At 41.2% G+C, this 26095-nt stretch overlaps 1 protein-coding gene across 1 annotated transcript in view; it reads left to right on the forward strand.

Annotated features, from left to right (window-relative positions):
* Positions 1–26095, forward strand: part of TET3 (tet methylcytosine dioxygenase 3) — a gene marked incomplete in the record, with an annotated part of 240201 nt that overhangs the window by 180483 nt on the left and 33623 nt on the right. Inside the window, 2 exon segments of the mRNA XM_073618219.1 lie at positions 6656–6745; positions 22601–22738. Coding sequence (XP_073474320.1) covers positions 6656–6745; positions 22601–22738 — 228 coding nt within the window.

A 26095-nucleotide genomic window follows, 5' to 3' on the forward strand; every position in this document is an offset into this window, starting at 1 on the left:
TCGCACATTGATCGGACATTGATCGCACATTGATAGCACATTGATCGCACATTGATCGCACATTGATCGGACATTGATCGGACATTGATCGCACATTGATCAGACATTGATCGGACATTGATCGCACATTGATCGGACATTGATCGCACATTGATCGCACATTGATCGGACATTGGTCGCACATTGGTCGCCCATTGGTCGCACATTGGTCGTACAGTGATCGGACAGTGATCGCACATTGATCGCACATTGATCGGACATTGATCGCACATTGATCGCACATTGATCGGACATTGATCGCACATTGATCGGACATTGATCGCACATTGATCGGACATTGAGCGGACATTGATTGCACATTGATCGGACATTGATCGCACATTGATCGGAAATTGATCGCACATTGATCGGACATTGATCGCACATTGATCGGACATTGATCGGACATTGATCGCACATTGATCGGACATTGATCGGACATTGATCGCACATTGATCGCCCATTGGTCGCACATTGGTCGCACATTGATCGGACAGTGATCGCACATTGATCGCACATTGATCGCACATTGATCGGACAGTGATCGCACATTGATCGGACATTGATCGCACATTGATCAGACATTGATCGCGCATTGATCGCGCATTGATCGGGCATTGATCGGACCTTGATCGCACATTGATCGGACATTGATCGCACATTGATCGGACATTGATCGCACATTGATCACACATTGATCGCACATTGATCGGACGTTGATCGGACGTTGTTCGCACATTGATCGGACATTGATCGCACATTGATCGCACATTGATCGCCCATTGATCGGACAGTGATCGGACATTGATCGCACATTGATCGGACATTGATCGGACATTGATCGCACATTGATCGCACATTGATTGGACATTGATCGCACATTGATCGCCCATTGATCGCCCATTGATCACACATTGATCGGACATTGATCGATCGGACATTGATCGATCGGACATTGATCGATCGGACATTGATCGGACATTGATCGCACATTGATCGGACATTGCTCGCACATTGATCGCATATTGATCGGACATTGATCGATCGGACATTGATCGCACACTGATCGCACATTGATCGGACATTGCTCGCACATTGATCGCACATTGATCGCACATTGATCGCACATTGATCGCCCATTGGTCGCCCATTGGTCGCACATTGATCGGACAGTGATCGCACATTGATCGGACATTGATCGCACATTGATCGGACATTGATCGCACATTGATCGCACATTGATCGCACATTGATCGGACATTGATCGCACATTGATCGCACATTGGTCGCACATTGATCGGACAGTGATCGCGCATTGATCGGACATTGATCGCGCATTGATCAGACATTGATCGCGCATTGATCGGGCATTGATCGGACCTTGATCGCACATTGATCGGACATTGATCGCACATTGATCGGACATTGATCGCACATTGATCGCACATTGATCGGACATTGATCGCACATTGATCGCACATTGATCGGACAGTGATCGGACATTGATCGCACATTGATCGGACATTGATCGCACATTGATCGGACATTGATCGCACATTGATCGCCCATTGATCGGACAGTGATCGGACATTGATCGCACATTGATCGGACATTGATCGCACATTGATCGGACATTGATCGCACATTGATCGGACATTGATCGCACATTGATCGCCCATTGATCGCCCATTGATCGCACATTGATCGATCGGACATTGATCGATCGGACATTGATCGCACATTGATCGGACATTGCTCGCACATTGATCGCACATTGATCGCACATTGATCGATCGGACATTGAACGGACATTGATCGCACATTGATCGGACATTGCTCGCACATTGATCGCGCATTGATCGCGCATTGATCGGGCATTGATCGGACCTTGATCGCACATTGATCGGACATTGATCGCACATTGATCGGACATTGATCGCACATTGATCACACATTGATCGCACATTGATCGGACGTTGATCGGACGTTGTTCGCACATTGATCGGACATTGATCGCACATTGATCGCACATTGATCGCCCATTGATCGGACAGTGATCGGACATTGATCGCACATTGATCGGACATTGATCGGACATTGATCGCACATTGATCGGACATTGATCGCACATTGATTGGACATTGATCGCACATTGATCGCCCATTGATCGCCCATTGATCACACATTGATCGGACATTGATCGATCGGACATTGATCGATCGGACATTGATCGATCGGACATTGATCGGACATTGATCGCACATTGATCGGACATTGCTCGCACATTGATCGCATATTGATCGGACATTGATCGATCGGACATTGATCGCACACTGATCGCACATTGATCGGACATTGCTCGCACATTGATCGCACATTGATCGCACATTGATCGCACATTGATCGCCCATTGGTCGCACATTGGTCGCACATTGATCGGACAGTGATCGCACATTGATCGGACATTGATCGCACATTGATCGGACATTGATCGCACATTGATCGCACATTGATCGCACATTGATCGGACATTGATCGCACATTGATCGCACATTGGTCGCACATTGATCGGACAGTGATCGCGCATTGATCGGACATTGATCGCGCATTGATCAGACATTGATCGCGCATTGATCGGGCATTGATCGGACCTTGATCGCACATTGATCGGACATTGATCGCACATTGATCGGACATTGATCGCACATTGATCGCACATTGATCGGACATTGATCGCACATTGATCGCACATTGATCGGACAGTGATCGGACATTGATCGCACATTGATCGGACATTGATCGCACATTGATCGGACATTGATCGCACATTGATCGCCCATTGATCGGACAGTGATCGGACATTGATCGCACATTGATCGGACATTGATCGCACATTGATCGGACATTGATCGCACATTGATCGGACATTGATCGCACATTGATCGCCCATTGATCGCCCATTGATCGCACATTGATCGATCGGACATTGATCGATCGGACATTGATCGCACATTGATCGGACATTGCTCGCACATTGATCGCACATTGATCGCACATTGATCGATCGGACATTGAACGGACATTGATCGCACATTGCTCGGACATTGCTCGCACATTGATCGCACATTGATCGCACATTGATCGATCGGACATTGATCGCACATTGATCGGACATTGCTTGCACATTGATCGCACATTGATCGGACATTGATCGCACATTGATCGGACATTGATCGATCGGACATTGATCGGATATTGATCGGACATTGATCGCACATTGATCGGACATTGATCGGACATTGATCGCACATTGATCGGACATTGATCGCACATTGATCTGACATTGATCGCACATTGATCGCACATTGATCGGACATTGATCGCACATTGATCACACATTGATCGGACATTGATCGGACATTGATCGCACATTGATCGGACATTGATCGCACATTGATCGGAAATTGATCGCACATTGATCGCACATTGATCGGACATTGATCGCACATTGATCACACATTGATCGGACATTGATCGGACATTGATCGCACATTGATCGGACATTGATCGCACATTGATCGGAAATTGATCGCACATTGATCGCACATTGATCGCACATTGATCGGACATTGATCGCACATTGATCGGACATTGATCGCACATTGATCGCACATTGATCGCCCATTGATCGCACATTGGTCGCACATTGATCGGACAGTGATCGCACATTGATCGGACATTGATCGCACATTGATAGCACATTGATCGCACATTGATCGGACATTGATCGGACATTGATCGCACATTGATCGGACATTGATCGCACATTGATCGCACATTGATCGGACATTGGTCGCACATTGGTCGCCCATTGGTCGCACATTGGTCGTACAGTGATCGGACAGTGATCGCACATTGATCGCACATTGATCGGACATTGATCGCACATTGATCGCACATTGATCGGACATTGATCGCACATTGATCGGACATTGATCGCACATTGATCGGACATTGAGCGGACATTGATTGCACATTGATCGGACATTGATCGCACATTGATCGCACATTGATCGGAAATTGATCGCACATTGATCGGACATTGATCGCACATTGATCGGACATTGATCGGACATTGATCGGACATTGATCGCACATTGATCGGACATTGATCGGACATTGATCGCACATTGATCGCCCATTGGTCGCACATTGGTCGCACATTGATCGGACAGTGATCGCACATTGATCGCACATTGATCGGACAGTGATCGCACATTGATCGGACATTGATCGCACATTGATCAGACATTGATCGCGCATTGATCGCGCATTGATCGGGCATTGATCGGACCTTGATCGCACATTGATCGGACATTGATCGCACATTGATCGGACATTGATCGCACATTGATCACACATTGATCGCACATTGATCGGACGTTGATCGGACGTTGTTCGCACATTGATCGGACATTGATCGCACATTGATCGCACATTGATCGCCCATTGATCGGACAGTGATCGGACATTGATCGCACATTGATCGGACATTGATCGGACATTGATCGCACATTGATCGGACATTGATCGCACATTGATTGGACATTGATCGCACATTGATCGCCCATTGATCGCCCATTGATCGGACATTGATCGATCGGACATTGATCGATCGGACATTGATCGATCGGACATTGATCGGACATTGATCGCACATTGATCGGACATTGCTCGCACATTGATCGCACATTGATCGGACATTGATCGATCGGACATTGATCGCACATTGATCGCACATTGATCGGACATTGCTCGCACATTGATCGCACATTGATCGCACATTGATAGATCGGACATTGAACGGACATTGATCGCACATTGATCGGACATTGCTCGCACATTGATCGCACATTGATCGCACATTGATCGATCGGACATTGATCGCACATTGATCGGACATTGCTTGCACATTGATCGCACATTGATCGGACATTGATCGCACATTGATCGGACATTGATCGGACATTACTTGCACATTGATCGCACATTGATCGCACATTGATCGGACATTGATCGCACATTGATCGGACATTGCTTGCACATTGATCGCACATTGATCGGACATTGATCGCACATTGATCGGACATTGATCGCACATTGATCGGACATAGATCGGACATTGATCGCACATTGATCGGACATAGATCGGACATTGATCGCACATTGATCGGATATTGATCGGACATTGATCGCACATTGATCGGACATTGATCGGACATTGATCGCACATTGATCGGACATTGATCGGACATTGATCGCACATTGATCGCACATTGATCGGACATTGATCGCACATTGATCGGACATTGATCGCACATTGATCGCACATTGATTGGATATTGATCGGACATTGATCGCACATTGATCGGACATTGATCGGACATTGATTGCACATTGATCGGACATTGATCGGACATTGATCGCACATTGATCGCACATTCCGACAACAAAATCCTGGATTTTTTCTGACAGATGTCGGCTCAAACTTGTCTTGCACACACACGATCACACAAATCTTGTCGGAAATTCCAATCGTCAAGAACGCGGTGATGTACAGCACGAACGACGAGCCGAGAAAAATGAAGTTCAATAGCCAGTGCGGCTCTTCTGCTTGATTCCGAGCATCCGTGACATCTTTGTGCGTCGGAATTGTGTACACACGATCAGAATTTCCAACAACAGGCTCCTATAGAACATTTTGTGTTGGAATATCCTATCGTGTGTATGGGGCATAACTGCATTGTTCATGAAGAACTTCCAGAACGATGATATGAGACTCCCAGGGGGGTCATCATTATATAGATCGAATAAAATGCACATCACAATTTTCTGATGTACCTGTGTCTGTCCTGTATACAATGTACAGTATATACAGTATATACCCTCCTCAGCCAGAGGACCATATATGTCATGTATACCATGTACAGTATATACAGTATATACCCTCCTCAGCCATATATGTCATGTATACCATGTACAGTATATACCCTCCTCAGCCATATATGTCATGTATACCATGTACAGTATATACAGTATATACCCTCCTCAGCCATATATGTCATGTATACCATGTACAGTATATACAGTATATACCCTCCTCAGCCAGAGGACCATATATGTCATGTATACCATGTACAGTATATACAGTATATACCCTCCTCAGCCATATATGTCATGTATACCATGTACAGTATATACAGTATATACCCTCCTCAGCCATATATGTCATGTATACCATGTACAGTATATACAGTATATACCCTCCTCAGCCAGAGGACCATATATGTCATGTATACCATGTACAGTATATACAGTATATACCCTCCTCAGCCATATATGTCATGTATACCATGTACAGTATATACAGTATATACCCTCCTCAGCCATATATGTCATGTATACCATGTACAGTATATACAGTATATACCCTCCTCAGCCAGAGGACCATATATGTCATGTATACCATGTACAGTATATACCCTCCTCAGCCATATATGTCATGTATACGCCTTTCCATGGAGGTCCCTCATCCATCTTACTGTCGTCTTTTCAGGAGGACGTTCTGAAGGACAGTTTCCAGAACTTGGCCACGAATGTTGCCCCGGTTTACAAGCAGTTGGCCCCCCAGGCGTACACAAATCAGGTAATCATTTCTACACTTTGTACCATGACTACCGATCTCCGGAGAGTCTCTTCTAGGCAAACTTCTACATTTACTATGATAAAGAGACTTCCTAGAGGAGATTCGGTGGGAAGATCCTGATTTCTGGTGTGGGGTGAATAGACACAACCCTCCCGTATCCCACAATATCGCACATAGGTGGAGGCGGCTCTTTTGTTTCGGACCCTCAGAGGGCTCATGTAGGAGGATATGTGTGAGGTGGCACCTGCATGTAGATGGAGATTTATTGTAAAATACAGTGGGGGGAGGTAACGATCGTCTCCCCTGCAGATTGTGTAAGTTTTGCCCCCTTACATAGAAATGAAGGGTCTATAATTTTTATCATAGGTGTATTTTATATGATAGAGACAGAATATCAACCAAAAATCCAGAAAAATCACACAATACAAATGTTATAAATGGAGTTGCAGTTCAGTGAGTAAAATAAGTATTTGATCCCCTTAGTAGTTGGTGGAGAAACCCTTGTTGGTGATCACAGAGGTCAGACGTTTCTTGTAGGTGGTGATCAGTTTCCACACATCTCAGGAGGGATTTTGTCTTCTTTACAGATCTTCTCTAAATCCTGAAGGTCTCTTGACATCTCGAAGTTTCATCTCCTCCATACATTTTCTATAGGATTAAGGTCTGGAGACTGGATAGGCCACTCCATGACCTTCATGTGCTTCTTCTTGAGCCACTCCTTTGTTGCCTTGGTGATATGTTTTGGGTCATTGTCATGCTGGAAGACCCATCCATGACCCATCTTCAGTGTTCTGGATGAGGGAAGAAGGTTCTCCTCCAAGATCTTACAATACATGGTCCCGTCCATTGGACCCTCAATGCGGCAAAGTCGGCCTGAACCTTTATCAGAGAAACACCCCAAATCATCATGTTTCCACCTCCGTGTGTGACTGTAGGGATGGTGTGTGACTGTAGGGATGATGTGTGACTGTAGGGATGATGTGACTGTAGGGATGATGTGTGACTGTAGGGATGATGATGTGACTGTAGGGATGATGTGTGACTGTAGGGATGGTGTGACTGTAGGGATGATGTGACTGTAGGGATGATGTGACTGTAGGGATGATGATGTGACTGTAGGGATGATGATGTGACTGTAGGGATGATGTGACTGTAGGGATGATGTGTGACTGTAGGGATGATGTGTGACTGTAGGGATGATGTGACTGTAGGGATGATGTGACTGTAGGGATGATGATGTGACTGTAGGGATGATGATGTGACTGTAGGGATGATGTGACTGTAGGGATGATGTGTGACTGTAGGGATGATGTGTGACTGTAGGGATGATGTGTGACTGTAGGGATGGTGTGTGACTGTAGGGATGATGATGTGACTGTAGGGATGATGTGACTGTAGGGATGGTGTGTGACTGTAGGGATGATGTGACTGTAGGGATGATGTGACTGTAGGGATGATGATGTGACTGTAGGGATGATGTGTGACTGTAGGGATGATGTGACTGTAGGGATGATGATGTGACTGTAGGGATGATGTGTGACTGTAGGGATGATGTGACTGTAGGGATGATGTGACTGTAGGGATGATGTGTGACTGTAGGGATGATGTGACTGTAGGGATGGTGTGTGACTGTAGGGATGATGATGTGACTGTAGGGATGGTGTGTGACTGTAGGGATGGTGTGTGACTGTAGGGATTATGTGACTGTAGGGATGATGATGTGACTGTAGGGATGATGATGTGACTGTAGGGATGATGTGACTGTAGGGATGATGTGACTGTAGGGATGGTGTGTGACTGTAGGGATGATGTGACTGTAGGGATGATGTGACTGTAGGGATGGTGTGTGACTGTAGGGATGATGTGTGACTGTAGGGATGATGTGACTGTAGGGATGATGTGTGACTGTAGGGATGATGTGACTGTAGGGATGATGATGTGACTGTAGGGATGATATGACTGTAGGGATGATGTGTGACTGTAGGGATGGTGTGTGACTGTAGGGATGATGTGACTGTAGGGATGATGATGTGACTGTAGGGATGATGTGACTGTAGGGATGATGTGTGACTGTAGGGATGATATGACTGTAGGGATGATGTGTGACTGTAGGGATGATGTGTGACTGTAGGGATGATGTGACTGTAGGGATGATGTGTGACTGTAGGGATGGTGTGTGACTGTAGGGATGATGATGTGACTGTAGGGATGATGTGTGACTGTAGGGATGGTGTGTGACTGTAGGGATGATGTGACTGTAGGGATGGTGTGTGACTGTAGGGATGATGTGTGACTGTAGGGATGATGATGTGACTGTAGGGATGATGTGACTGTAGGGATGATGTGTGACTGTAGGGATGATGATGTGACTGTAGGGATGATGTGACTGTAGGGATGGTGTGTGACTGTAGGGATGATGTGACTGTAGGGATGATGTGTGACTGTAGGGATGATGTGACTGTAGGGATGATGTGTGACTGTAGGGATGATGATGTGACTGTAGGGATGGTGTGTGACTGTAGGGATGATGTGACTGTAGGGATGATGTGACTGTAGGGATGGTGTGTGACTATAGGGATGATGTGACTGTAGGGATGATGTGACTGTAGGGATGATGTGACTGTAGGGATGATGTGTGACTGTAGAGATGATGTGTGACTGTAGGGATGATGTGTGACTGTAGGGATGATGTGACTGTAGGGATGATGTGACTGTAGGGATGATGTGTGACTGTAGGGATGGGGTATGACTGTAGGGATGATGTGTGACTGTAGGGATGATGTGACTGTAGGGATGATGTGACTGTAGGGATGATGTGACTGTAGGGATGGGGTGTGACTGTAGGGATGATGTGTGACTGTAGGGATGATGTGTGACTGTAGGGATGATGTGACTGTAGGGATGATGTGTGACTGTAGGGATGATGTGTGACTGTAGGGATGATGTGACTGTAGTGATGATGTGTGACTGTAGGGATGATAAGACTGTAGGGATGATGTGTGACTGTAGGGATGATGTGTGACTGTAGGGATGATGATGTCACTGTAGGGATGATGTGACTGTAGGGATGATGTGACTGTAGGGATGATGTGACTGTAGGGATGATGTGACTGTAGGGATGATGTGTGACTGTAGGGATGATGTGACTGTAGGGATGATGTGTGACTGTAGGGATGATGTGACTGTAGGGATGATGTGTGACTGTAGGGATGATGTGACTGTAGGGATGATGTGTGACTGTAGGGATGATGTGACTGTAGGGATGATGTGTGACTGTAGGGATGATGTGTGACTGTAGGGATGATGTGACTGTAGGGATGATGTGACTGTAGGGATGATGTGTGACTGTAGGGATGATGTGTGACTGTAGGGATGATGTGACTGTAGGGATGATGTGTGACTGTAGGGATGATGTGTGACTGAAGGGATGATGTGTGACTGTAGGGATGATGTATGACTGTAGGGATGATGTGACTGTAGGGATGATGTGACTGTAGGGATGATGTGACTGTAGGGATGGTGTGTGACTGTAGGGATGATGTGAATGTAGGGATGATGTGACTGTAGGGATGATGTGACTGTAGGGATGATGTGTGACTGTAGGGATGATGTGACTGTAGGGATGATGTGACTGTAGGGATGATGTGACTGTAGGGATGGGGTGTGACTGTAAGGATGGTGTGTGACTGTAGGGATGATGTGACTGTAGGGATGATGTGACTGTAGGGATGGTGTGTGACTGTAGGGATGATGTGACTGTAGGGATGATGTGTGACTGTAGGGATGATGTGTGACTGTAGGGATGATGTGACTGTAGGGATGGTGTGTGACTGTAGGGATGATGTGTGACTGTAGGGATGATGTGTGACTGTAGGGATGATGTGACTGTAGGGATGATGTGACTGTAGGGATGATGTGTGACTGTAGGGATGGTGTGTGACTGTAGGGATGATGTGTGACAGTAGGGATGGTGTGTGACTGTAGGGATGATGTGTGACTGTAGGGATGATGTGACTGTAGGGATGATGTGACTGTAGGGATGATGTGACTGTAGGGATGATGTGTGACTGTAGGGATGATGTGACTGTAGGGATGGGGTGTGACTGTAAGGATGGTGTGTGACTGTAGGGATGATGTGACTGTAGGGATGATGTGACTGTAGGGATGGTGTGTGACTGTAGGGATGATGTGTGACTGTAGGGATGATATGACTGTAGGGATGGTGTGTGACTGTAGGGATGATGTGTGACTGTAGGGATGATGTGACTGTAGGGATGATGTGTGACTGTAGGGATGATGTGTGACTGTAGGGATGATGTGACTGTAGGGATGATGTGTGACTGTAGGGATGATGATGTGACTGTAGGGATGATGTGTGACTGTAGGGATGATGTGTGACTGTAGGGATGGTGTGTGACTGTAGGGATGATGTGTGACAGTAGGGATGGTGTGTGACTGTAGGGATGATGTGTGACTGTAGGGATGATGTGACTGTAGGGATGATGTGACTGTAGGGATGATGTGACTGTAGGGATGATGTGTGACTGTAGGGATGATGTGACTGTAGGGATGGGGTGTGACTGTAAGGATGGTGTGTGACTGTAGGGATGATGTGACTGCAGGGATGATGTGACTGTAGGGATGGTGTGTGACTGTAGGGATGATGTGTGACTGTAGGGATGATATGACTGTAGGGATGATGTGTGACTGTAGGGATGATGTGTGACTGTAGGGATGATGTGACTGTAGGGATGATGTGTGACTGTAGGGATGATGTGTGACTGTAGGGATGATGTGACTGTAGGGATGATGTGTGACTGTAGGGATGATGTGTGACTGTAGGGATGATGTGTGACTGTAGGGATGGGGTGTGACTGTAGGGATGATGTGACTGTAGGGATGATGTGTGACTGTAGGGATGATGTGACTGTAGGGATGGTGTGACTGTAGGGATGATGTGTGACTGTAGGGATGATGTGTGACTGTAGGGATGATGTGTGACTGTAGGGATGATGTGTGACTGTAGGGATGGTGTTTGACTGTAGGGATGATGTGACTGTAGGAATGATGTGTGACTGTAGGGATGGGGTGTGACTGTAGGGATGATGTGTGACTGTAGGGATGATGTGACTGTAGGAATGATGTGACTGTAGGGATGATGTGTGACTGTAGGGATGATGTGACTGTAGGGATGATGTGACTGTAGGGATGATGTGTGACTGTAGGGATGGTGTGTGACTGTAGGGATGATGTGACTGTAGGGATGATGTGTGACTGTAGGGATGATGATATGACTGTAGGGATGGTGTGTGACTGTAGGGATGATGTGACTGTAGGGATGATGTGTGACTGTAGGGATGATGTGTGACTGTAGGGATGATGTGTGACTGTAGGGATGATGTGTGACTGTAGGGATGATGTGACTGTAGGAATGATGTGACTGTAGGGATGATGTGTGACTGTAGGGATGATGTGACTGTAGGGATGATGTGTGACTGTAGGGATGGTGTGTGACTGTAGGGATGATGTGACTGTAGGGATGATGTGTGACTGTAGGGATGATGATATGACTGTAGGGATGGTGTGTGACTGTAGGGATGATGTGACTGTAGGGATGATGTGTGACTGTAGGGATGATGTGTGACTGTAGGGATGATGTGTGACTGTAGGGATGGTGTGTGACTGTAGGGATGATGATGTGACTGTAGGGATGATGTGTGACTGTAGGGATGATGTGTGACTGTAGGGATGGTGTGTGACTGTAGGGATGATGTGACTGTAGGAATGATGTGTGACTGTAGGGATGATGTGTGACTGTAGGGATGATGTGACTGTAGGGATGGGGTGTGACTGTAGGGATGATGTGACTGTAGGGATGGTGTGTGACTGTAGGGATGATGTGACTGTAGGGATGATGTGTGACTGTAGGGATGATGTGACTGTAGGGATGATGTGACTGTAGGGATGGTGTGTGACTGTAGGGATGATGTGACTGTAGGGATGATGTGACTGTAGGGATGATGTGACTGTAGGGATGATGTGTGAATGTAGGGATGATGTGACTGTAGGGATGATGTGACTGTAGGGATGATGTGTGACTGTAGGGATGATGTGTGACTGTAGGGATGGGGTGTGACTGTAGGGATGATGTGTGACTGTAGGGATGATGTGACTGTAGGGATGGTGTGTGACTGTAGGGATGATGTGTGACTGTAGGGATGATTTGACTGTAGGGATGGTGTGTGACTGTAGGGATGATGTGTGACTGTAGGGATGATGTGACTGTAGGGATGGTGTGTGACTGTAGGGATGATGTGTGACTGTAGGGATGATGTGACTGTAGGGATGATGTGTGACTGTAGGGATGATGTGACTGTAGGGATGATGTGACTGTAGGGATGATGTGACTGTAGGGATGATGTGTGACTGTAGGGATGATGTGTGACTGTAGGGATGATGTGACTGTAGGGATGATGTGTGACTGTAGGGATGGTGTGTGACTGTAGGGATGATGTGTGACTGTAGGGATGATGTGTGACTGTAGGGATGATGTGACTGTAGGGATGGTGTGACTGTAGGGATGATGTGACTGTGGGGATGATGTGTGACTGTAGGGATGATGTGTGACTGTAGGGATGGTGTGACTGTAGGGATGATGTGACTGTGGGGATGATGATGTGACTGTAGGGATGATGTGTGACTGTAGGGATGGGGTGTGACTGTAGGGATGATGTGTGACTGTAGGGATGATGTGACTGTGGGGATGATGATGTGACTGTAGGGATGATGTGTGACTGTAGGGATGGGGTGTGACTGTAGGGATGGTGTTCTTAGGGTCATAGACAGTGTTTTTCCTCTTCCAAATACGGCGAGTCGAGTTGATGCCAAAGATCTGAATTTTGGTCTCATCTGACCACAGAACTTTCTCCTTCTCTGAATCATTTAGATGTTGATTGGTAGACTTCAGACGTTCCTCTACATGTGTCTTCCTGAGGAGGAGGACCTTGCGGGGGCTGCAGGATTTCAATCCATGGTGGTGTATTGTGTTACCAATGGTTTGTTTGGTGACTGTGGTCCCGACATCCTTGAGATCATTCACAAGCTCCTCCCGTGTAGTTCTGGGCGGATCCCTCACTTTTCTCATGACCATCCTCACCCCATGAGGAGAAATCTTCCATGGAGCTCCAGACTGAGGACGATTGATGGTTATTTTGTATTTCTTCCATTTGTGAATAATCGCTCCAACAGTTGTCTTCTTCTCACCAATCTTCTTGCTGATGGTCTTGTAGCCCATTCCAGCCTTGTGCAGGTCTACAATCTTCTCCCTGACGTCCTCTGACAGATCTTTGGTCTTCCCCATGATGGTGAGGATTGGATGGAAGAAAGAGATTCTGTGGACAGGTGTCTTTTATACACATAACGAGTTGTCGTTAGGAGAACCTTCTTACATTGACAGGACTAATCTGTGTACCACATGAGGGCCTACTGTAGTGTCTGTGTATACTCCATATATACCCCCCATATATACTATATACACTCTCTATATACCCCATATATACTATATACACTCTCTATATACTCCATATATACCCCCCATATATACTATATACACTCTCTATATACTCCATATATACCCCCATATATACTATATACACTCTCTATATACTCCATATATACCCCCCATATATACTATATACACTCTATATACTCCATATATACCCCCCATATATACTATATACCACTCTCTATATACTCCATATATACCCCCATATATACTATATACACTCTCTATATACTCCATATATACCCCCATATATACTATATACACTCTCTATATACTCCATATATACTATATACACTCTCTATATACTCCATATATACCCCCCATATATACTATATACACTCTCTATATACTCCATATATACCCCCATATATACTATATACACTCTCTATATACTCCATATATACCCCCCGTATATACTATATACACTCTCTATATACTCCATATATACTATATACACTCTCTATATACTCCATATATACTATATACACTCTCTATATACTCCATATATACCATATACACTCTCTATATACTCCATATATACTATATACACTCTCTATATACTCCATATATACTATATACACTCTCTATATACTCCATATATACTATATACACTCTCTATATACTCCATATATACTATATACACTCTCTATATACTCCATATATAATATATACACTCTCTATATACTCCATATATACCATATACACTCTCTATATACTCCATATATACTATATACACTCTCTATATACCCCCATATATACTATATACACTCTCTATATACTCCATATATACCCCCCGTATATACTATATACACTCTCTATATACTCCATATATACTATATACACTCTCTATATACTCCATATATACTATATACACTCTCTATATACTCCATATAATATATACACTCTCTATATACTCCATATGATACCATATACACTCTCTATATACTCCATATATACCCCCCGTATATACTATATACACTCTCTATATACTCCATATATACTATATACACTCTCTATATACTCCATATATACTATATACACTCTCTATATACTCCATATAATACCATATACACTCTCTATATACTCCATATATACACCCCCATATATACCATATACACTTCTCTATATAACTATATACCATCTATAACACCATATATACTACTATTACACTCTCTAAATACACCATATATACTATATACACTCTCTATATACTCCATATATACTATATACACTCTCTATATACTCCATATAATACCCCCCAATATACCTATAACACTCTCTATATACTCCATATATACCCCCCATATATACTATATACACTCAATAATACTCCATATATACCCCCCATATATACTATATACACTCTCTATATACTCCATATATACCCCCCATATATACTATATACACTCTCTATATACTCCATATATACTATAAACACTCCTATACTCACCATATATACTATATACACTCTCTATATACTCCATATATACCCCCCATATATACTATATACACTCTCTATATACTCCATATATACCCCCATATATACTATATACACTCTCACTATATACTCCATATATACCCCCATATAACTATATACACCTCTATATACTCCATATATACTATATACACTCTCTATATACTCCATATATACCCCCCATATAACTATATACACTCTCTATATACTCCATATATACCCCCATATATACATATACACTCTCTATATACTCCATACTATACCCCCATATATACTATATACACCTCTCAATATACTCCATATATACTATATACACTCTCTATATACTCCATATATACTATATACACTCTCTATATACTCCATATATACCCCCCATATATACTATATACACTCTCTATATACTCCATATATAACCCCCATATATACTATATACACTCTCTATATACTCCATATATACCCCCATATAACTAAATACACTCTCTATATACTCCATATATACCCCCCATATATACTATATACACTCTATATATACTCCATATATACCCCCCATATATACTATATACACTCTCTATATACTCCATATACTATATACACTCTCTATAATCTCCATATATACTATATACAAATACTATATATCACTCTCTATATACTCCATATAAACACCTCCATATATACTATATACACTCTCTATATACTCCATATATACCCCCATATATACTATATACACTCTCTATATACTCCATATATCCCCCATATATACTATATACACTCTCTATATACTCATATATACTATATACACTCTCTATATACTCCATATACCCCCCATATATACTATATACACTCTCTATATACTCCATATATACTATATACACTCTCTATATACTCCATATATACTATATACACTCTCTATATACTCATATATACCCCCCCATATATACTATATACACTCTCTATATACTCCATATATACCCCCCATATATACTATATACACTCTCTATATACTCCATATATACTATATACACTCTATATATACTCCATATATACCCCCATATATACTATATACACTCTCTATATACTCCATATATACCCCCCATATATACTATATACACTCTCTATATACTCCATATATACCCATATATACTATATACACTCTCTATATACTCCATATATACTATATACACTCTCTATATACTCCATATATATACTATATACACTCTCTATATACTCCATATATACCCCCATATATACTATATACACTATATACTCCATATATACCCCCCATATATACTATATACACTCTCTATATACTCCATATATACCCCCCATATATACTATATACACTCTCTATATACTCCATATATACACTATCTGTATACTCCATATATACCCCCCATATATACTATATACACTCTCTATATACTCCATATATACTATATACACTCTCTATATACTCCATATATATACTATATACACTCTCTATATACTCCATATATACTATATACACTCTCTATATACTCCATATATACTATCCTCATATATACTATATACACTCTCTATATACTCCATATATACTATATACACTCTCTATATACTCCATATATACTATATACACTCTCTATATACTCCATATATACTATATACACTCTCTATATACTCCATATATACTATATACACTCTCTATATACTCCATATATACCCCCCATATATACTATATACACTCTCTATATACTCCATATATACTATATACACTCTCTATATACTCCATATATACTATATACACTCTCTATATACTCCATATATACTATATACACTCTCTATATACTCCATATATACACTCTCTATATACTCCATATATACTATATACACTCTCTATATACTCCATATATACTATATACACTCTCTATATACTCCATATATACCCCCATATATACTATATACACTCTCTATATACTCCATATATACCCCCCATATATACTATATACACTCTCTATATACTCCATATACTATATACACTCTCTATATACTCCATATATACTATATACACTCTCTATATACTCCATATATACTATATACACTCTCTATATACTCCATATATACACTCTCTTATATCCATATATACTATATACACTCTCTATATACTCCATATATACTATACCTCTCTATATACTCCATATATACTATATACACTCTCTATATACTCCATATATACTATATACACTCTCTATATACTCCATATATACCCCCCATATATAATATACACTCTATACTCCATAATACCCCCATATATACTATATACACTCTCTATATACTCCATATATACTATATACACTCTCTATATACTCCATATATACCTCCATATATACTATATACACTCTCTATATACTCCATATATACCCCCCGAATATACTATATACACTCTCTATATACTCCATATATACTATATACACTCTCTATATACTCCATATATACTATATACACTCTCTATATACTCCATATCTATACTATATACACTCTCTATATACTCCATATATACACCCCCAGTATATACCATATACACTCTCTATATATACTATATACACTCTCTATATACTCCATATATACTATATACACTCTCTATATACTCCATATATACTATATACACTCTCTATATACTCCATATATACTATATACACTCTCTATATACTCCATATATACCCCCCATATATACTATATACACTCTCTATATACTCCATATATACCCCCATATATACTATATACACTCTATATATACTCCATATATACCCCCATATATACTATATACACTCTCTATATACTCCATATATACCCCCCATATATACTATATACACTCTCTATATACTCCATATATACTATATACACTCTCTATATACTCCATATATACTATATACACTCTCTATATACTCCATATATACCCCCATATATACTATATACACTCTCTATATACTCCATATATACCCCCCATATATACTATATACACTCTCTATATACTCCATATATACTATATACACTCTCTATATACTCCATATATACCCCCCATATATACTATATACACTCTCTATATACTCCATATATACCCCCCATATATACTATATACACTCTCTATATACTCCATATATACCCCCATATATACTATATACACTCTATATACTTCATATATACTATATACACTCTCTATATACTCCATATATACTATATACACTCTCTATATACTCCATATATACCCCCATATATACTATATACACTCTCTATATACTCCATATATACCCCCCATATATACTATATACACTCTATATATACTCCATATATACCCCCCATATATACTATATACACTCTCTATATACTCCATATATACTATATACACTCTCTATATACTCCATATATACCCCCCATATATACTATATACACTCTCTATATACTCCATATATACCCCCATATATACTATATACACTCTCTATATACTCCATATATACCCCATATATACTATATACACTCTCTATATACTCCATATATACCCCCCATATATACTATATACACTCTATATATACTCCATATATACCCCCCATATATACTATATACACTCTCTATATACTCCATATATACTATATACACTCTCTATATACTCCATATATACTATATACACTCTCTATATACTCCATATATACTATATACACTCTCTATATACTCATATATACCCCATATATACTATATACACTCCTCTATATACTCCATATATACCCCCCATATATACTATATACACTCTATATATACTCCATATATACCCCCCCATATATACTATATACACTCTCTATATACTCCCATATATACTATATACACTCTCTATATACTCCATATATACCCCCATATATACTATACACTCTCTATATACTCCATATATACTATATACACTCTCTATATACTCCATATATACCCCCCATATATACTATATACACTCTATATATACTCCATATATACCCCCATATATACTATATACACTCTCTATATACTCCATATATACTATATACACTCTCTATATACTCCATATATACCCCCCCATATATACTATATACACTCTCTATATACTCCATATATACCCCCCATATATACTATATACACTCTCTATATACTCCATATATACTATATACACTCTATATATACTCCATATATACCCCCCATATATACTATATACACTCTCTATATACTCCATATATACCCCCCATATATACTATATACACTCTCTATATACTCCATATATACCCCCATATATACTATATACACTCTCTATATACTCCATATATATACTATATACACTCTCTATATACTCCATATATATACTATATACACTCTCTATATACTCCATATATACCCCCCATATATACTATATACACTCTCTATATACTCCATATATACACTATCTATATACTCCATATATACCCCCATATATACTATATACACTCTCTATATACTCCATATATACTATATACACTCTCTATATACTCCATATATATACTATATACACTCTCTATATACTCCATATATACCCCCATATATACTATATACACTCTCTATATACTCCATATATACCCCCCATATATACCATATACACTCTCTATATACTCCATATATACCCCCCATATATACTATATACACTCTCTATATACTCCATATATACTATATACACTCTCTATATACTCCATATATATACTATATACACTCTCTATATACTCCATATATACTATATACACTCTCTATATACTCCATATATACTATATACTCCATATATACTATATACACTCTCTATATACTCCATATATACTATATACACTCTCTATATACTCCATATATACTATATACACTCTCTATATACTCCATATATACTATATACACTCTCTATATACTCCATATATACTATATACACTCTCTATATACTCCATATATATACTATATACACTCTCTATATACTCCATATAGACTATATACACTCTCTATATACTCCATATATACTATATACTCCATATATACTATATACACTCTCTATATACTCCATATATACTATATACACTCTCTATATACTCCATATATACTATATACACTCTCTATATACTCCATATATATACTATATACACTCTCTATATACTCCATATATACCCCCATATATACTATATACACTCTCTATATACTCCATATATACCCCCCATATATACCATATACACTCTCTATATACTCCATATATACCCCCCATATATACTATATACACTCTCTATATACTCCATATATACTATATACACTCTCTATATACTCCATATATATACTATATACACTCTCTATATACTCCATATATACTATATACACTCTCTATATACTCCATATATACTATATACTCCATATATACTATATACACTCTCTATATACTCCATATATACTATATACACTCTCTATATACTCCATATATACTATATACACTCTCTATATTCTCCATATATACTATATACACTCTCTATATACTCCATATATACTATATACACTCTCTATATACTCCATATATACTATATACACTCTCTATATACTCCATATATACACTCTCTATATACTCCATATATACTATATACACTCTCTATATACTCCATATATACACTCTCTATATACTCCATATATATACCACATGAGCACCTCCTGTAGCCAGTCTGTGGGGGGAGAATTATTGTTGGGGTTCAAATACTTATTTTACTCCATTTATAACATTTGTATTGTGTGATTTTTCTGGATTTTTGGTTGATATTCTGTCTCTATCATATAAAATACACCTATGATAAAATTATAGACCCTTCATTTCTATGTAAGGGGGCAAAACTTACACAATCTGCAGAGGGTCAAATCATTATTTTCCTCTCTATACACCGCCTGCCAATGTGTGGTCATTCTGAACATCTTCACCAACCAAACGCTGTTTATGTAAACGCACAGGAAGTGACATGTAAATGACAGACATCTTAGGTTTCATCCACTCAGAACAATCTGAACAGTCAGATATTGGGTTGGTTGCCGTGACCCTCAGGACATGGAGACCTTCTCTATGATTATTGGTGGGATTGGGAAGACACAGCTGACTATTTCGGAGGGATCAGTCCATTTAGAACAGTTTTTTTTTAGGTAATGCTGGAGAGTTACACCCCCGCAGTTTATAGACACCCCCCTGACTTCCCAGGTCTGCACATTCTCTGTGGACATCATGAGTGGTTTCCACTCTCCATATTGAATATTTTATTTATTTATATTATGGAAATTCTGAAGATTACAGGTGGGAACACCGAAAACTCCCATGTGGACAGGAGCAAACTTGGGAATTATGAGAAATCTCTTTGTTACAAAGTATCTAAGACATTTAAGTGGCGAGACTCCACCTTCACCTAAACAAGTGGTCTCCAAAGTGTGTTTGCTAACCTTTATCGGGCCCTTGAGGGATTATTCCTGCCACTGACACCAACATTCAGGTTGGTCTGAAGGACAGTAAACTGGCCCTTTCCTTAGATAGTTTGGAGAATTCTGACCTAAACTATGGATGGGCTAACCCTATAAACAATCTCCCAAGAGTACAGAATTCTACAGGAAGTCAGCAGACAACTTTCTTGGACATCCAGTAGCCGTTGACTGGCTGAGACTTTCCCCCAGAAATGTTCATTGGTCTCACCTCCTCCCCATATAACAGTCAGCTACAAAGATCCTCTTCTATCTCTTCTTTCTTCTTCTACTTATTTGTACCTGGTTGTAGATTTGCTGACATTATTTGCTTTCTCTCTCTCAGGTCAACAATGAGGAAGTAGCAATAGATTGCCGGCTCGGTCTGCAAGAGGGACGTCCGTTCTCTGGGGTGACGGCGTGTATGGATTTCTGTGCCCATGCACACAAAGACCAGCACAATCTCTACAATGGCTGCACTGTGGTAAGGAGACCATTGATGTTGTATCACTCCAACATACTAAAACTGGAGCACTCAGAATCAGGTGCAGCTTCTTAAGCTGGCCATTGATGGTTCAGATCTCGTCCAGTTCAGCAGGGTTCAACCGATCAACCAACATGTTAGATTTTGCATGCGATTACTGCCAGCGGCTATAGCCAATTGCAATAATCACTGTGTTTCCCCAAGCCGCACGCCGGTAGTGTTAGAAAGAACAACAGCATGGTTGCTAATAAACTGACAATACTGTATGCATTATGCCTATCTATGCAGCAGGTGGCGCTGTAGTATTATAGTGTATAGTTCATGTATTCTATGATATAACAGGATGCATTGTCTATCTGTGTTCAATGTACTTGTTTGTTGTTCCTGTTCCTGTTCCTGTTTCTTCATGCTATAAGACATGTTCTTATATTTCTCCATGAAAGTAAAGTTTTCTCTGCATCCAAGAAGTTTCCAGCACATTATATCAATGCTCTGCTAACAGGTTATGGGCCAAGGCACCCAGCAGGCACTGGAGCAAAGAATTCTGCAAATCAGTGAGTACTGTATACGAGCTGCTGAAAGATGGGAAGCAGTTCAGATGTGAAGTTTGCAATTGCAAAGCTGAACAATGCCAGATACCGGCTGTGGAAGTTTAAACTAGAAATGCTTCTGAACAAGGACAACTTGTGGCAAGTGCTGAATACAGACAGACCCACAAATGGAGAGACGAAGTAATAGGAGAGTAAAGATAGACAGGCAAAAGTGACTATAAGCTTACTAGTGGAAGATGACCAGCTTATCCACATAAGAACAGAGAAAACGGCCAAAGGTATGTGGACTTCATTACAAGAACTGCATTAGCGTTAAAGCTTTGTTTCTAAAAAGTTGCATAAAATGAGACTAGAAGAAGGCCAGCAAATGTGTGACCACGTGAAACGTATGCTAGAGATCACGAAGCACCATCGGAGAGGACATCAAAGATAACCATATTGTTACCCTGCTCCTCCGCAGCCTTCCAGAGATATACACTGCTCTTATTAACGCTTTACAAACCAGGCCCGAGCAGGAGCTGACACTGGAATATGTCAAAGGCAAATAAATTGATGAATATGACAGAAGGAAATAAAATATGCACCATGACAAAGCTCTTAAGATGTACAAAGGCAAAAAGCACAACAAAGAAAGCAGAGCCTGTTTTTGCTTAAAAAAGGACTGTTCTTTCTGGAAAGCCGAGCAGCGAAAGCGACGGCTATCAACAACAGAAAGAGTCGAAGCAACCACAAAGGAAATTGCAGACACTTCATGGAGTGGTGCCTTTAAAGTGACAGAGCGGCCAGCCAGGTGGTTGGTGCATAGACTCAGGAGCGACAAGTCACATGACTAGCGATGAGACCTTCTTCACAAACATGGATTACAGTGCAAAAGACAAAGTTTTCCTAGCAGAAGGTAAAGGCCAGGGCTTCCTGAACCGCATTACACCACAAGGAGGTCACCACAGGATCCTTGTATGTTCCAGAAGGAAGCCTTCGATCAGTGGAAAGTCTTACAAACAACGATCTCACACTTACGTTCCCGCGTGATGAACGCACAATTCACAATAATAAGCGATTCCTCGCAAAAGGAAAACTGAATGATCACCTATATGAGCTCATCACCACAGACCAGCAAGTCAATATAGTCTCTAATGACCTTCACAGCAAATGTATTGACTTCTGGCCCAGACGGGCACAGAACTCCAGAAGCTGTACAGGACATTATAAAGAGAGGCTTATCAGAAGATTTGACAATAGCGCCTTGCAAAGTGCTCCCCTTCCACAGGCGTCTCAAAGAAAAACCACCCCCACCACCTGCAGCTCATACACAGTGATGTCCAATGAAAACTCCCACGTCAGACGGGAACAGATATCTACTGACCTTCACTGATGATTATCCCAGGTACACAACTACTTATCTGATGAAACACAAGAATGAAATATCAGAGAAACTTCAAGAGTCTGTTGCCCTTTCTAGCAACAAATTCCAACGGAAACCAGAAATAATAATAAACACCGACAATGGAGGAGAATACATGAGCAAAGAAATGGCCTCATATCTGAAGAGACAAGGAGTAGTACACCAGACAATCACACCATACAACCGCACCATACAACCACTCCATACAACCACACCATACAATCACACCATACAACCGCACCATACAACCACTCCATACAACCACACCATACAATCACACCATACAACCGCACCATACAACCACTCCATACAACCACACCATACAACCACACCATACAATCACACCATACAACCGCACCATACAACCACACCATACAACCACACCATACAACCGCACCATACAATCACACCATACAACCACACCATACAACCGCACCATACAACCGCACCATACATTCCCACCATACAACCCCACCATACAATCGCACCATACAACCCCACCATACAACCGCACCATACAATCACACCATACAATCACACCATACAACCGCACCATACAATCGCACCATACAACCGCACCATACAATCACACCATACAACCGCACCATACAATCACACCATACAACCGCACCATACAATCGCACCATACAATCACACCATACAACCGCACCATGTAACCGCACCATACAACCGCACCATACATCTGCACCATACATCTGCACCATACAACCCCACCATACATTCCCACCATACAACCCCACCATACAACCGCACCATACAACCCCACCATACAACCACACCATACAATCACACCATACAACCGCACCATACAACCCCACCATACAACCACACCATACAATCACACCATACAATCACACCATACAATCACACCATACAACTGCACCATACAATCGCACCATACAACCGCACCATACAATCACACCATACAACCGCACCATGTAACCGCACCATACAATCGCACCATACAACCGTACCATACAATCACACGATACAACCGCACCATATAACCGTACCAGACAACCGCACCAGACAACCGTACCAGACAACGGCACCATACAACCGTACCAGACAACCCCATCATACAACCGCACCATACATCAGCACCAGACAACCGTACCAGACAACGGCACCATACAACCGTACCAGACAACCCCATCATACAACCGTACCATGCAACCGCACCATACAACCGCACCATACAACCGCACCATACACCCCCCACCATACAACCGTACCATGCAACCGCACCATACAACCGTACCATACAACCGCACCATACAATCGCACCATACAACCGTACCATGCAACCGCACCATACAACCGCACCATACAACCGTACCAGACAACCGCACCATACATCCGCACCATACAACCGTACCATAC

Source organism: Aquarana catesbeiana, linkage group LG03, assembly GCF_042186555.1.
Source record: "Aquarana catesbeiana isolate 2022-GZ linkage group LG03, ASM4218655v1, whole genome shotgun sequence".
In the NCBI taxonomy this organism is placed as follows: domain Eukaryota; kingdom Metazoa; phylum Chordata; class Amphibia; order Anura; family Ranidae; genus Aquarana; species Aquarana catesbeiana.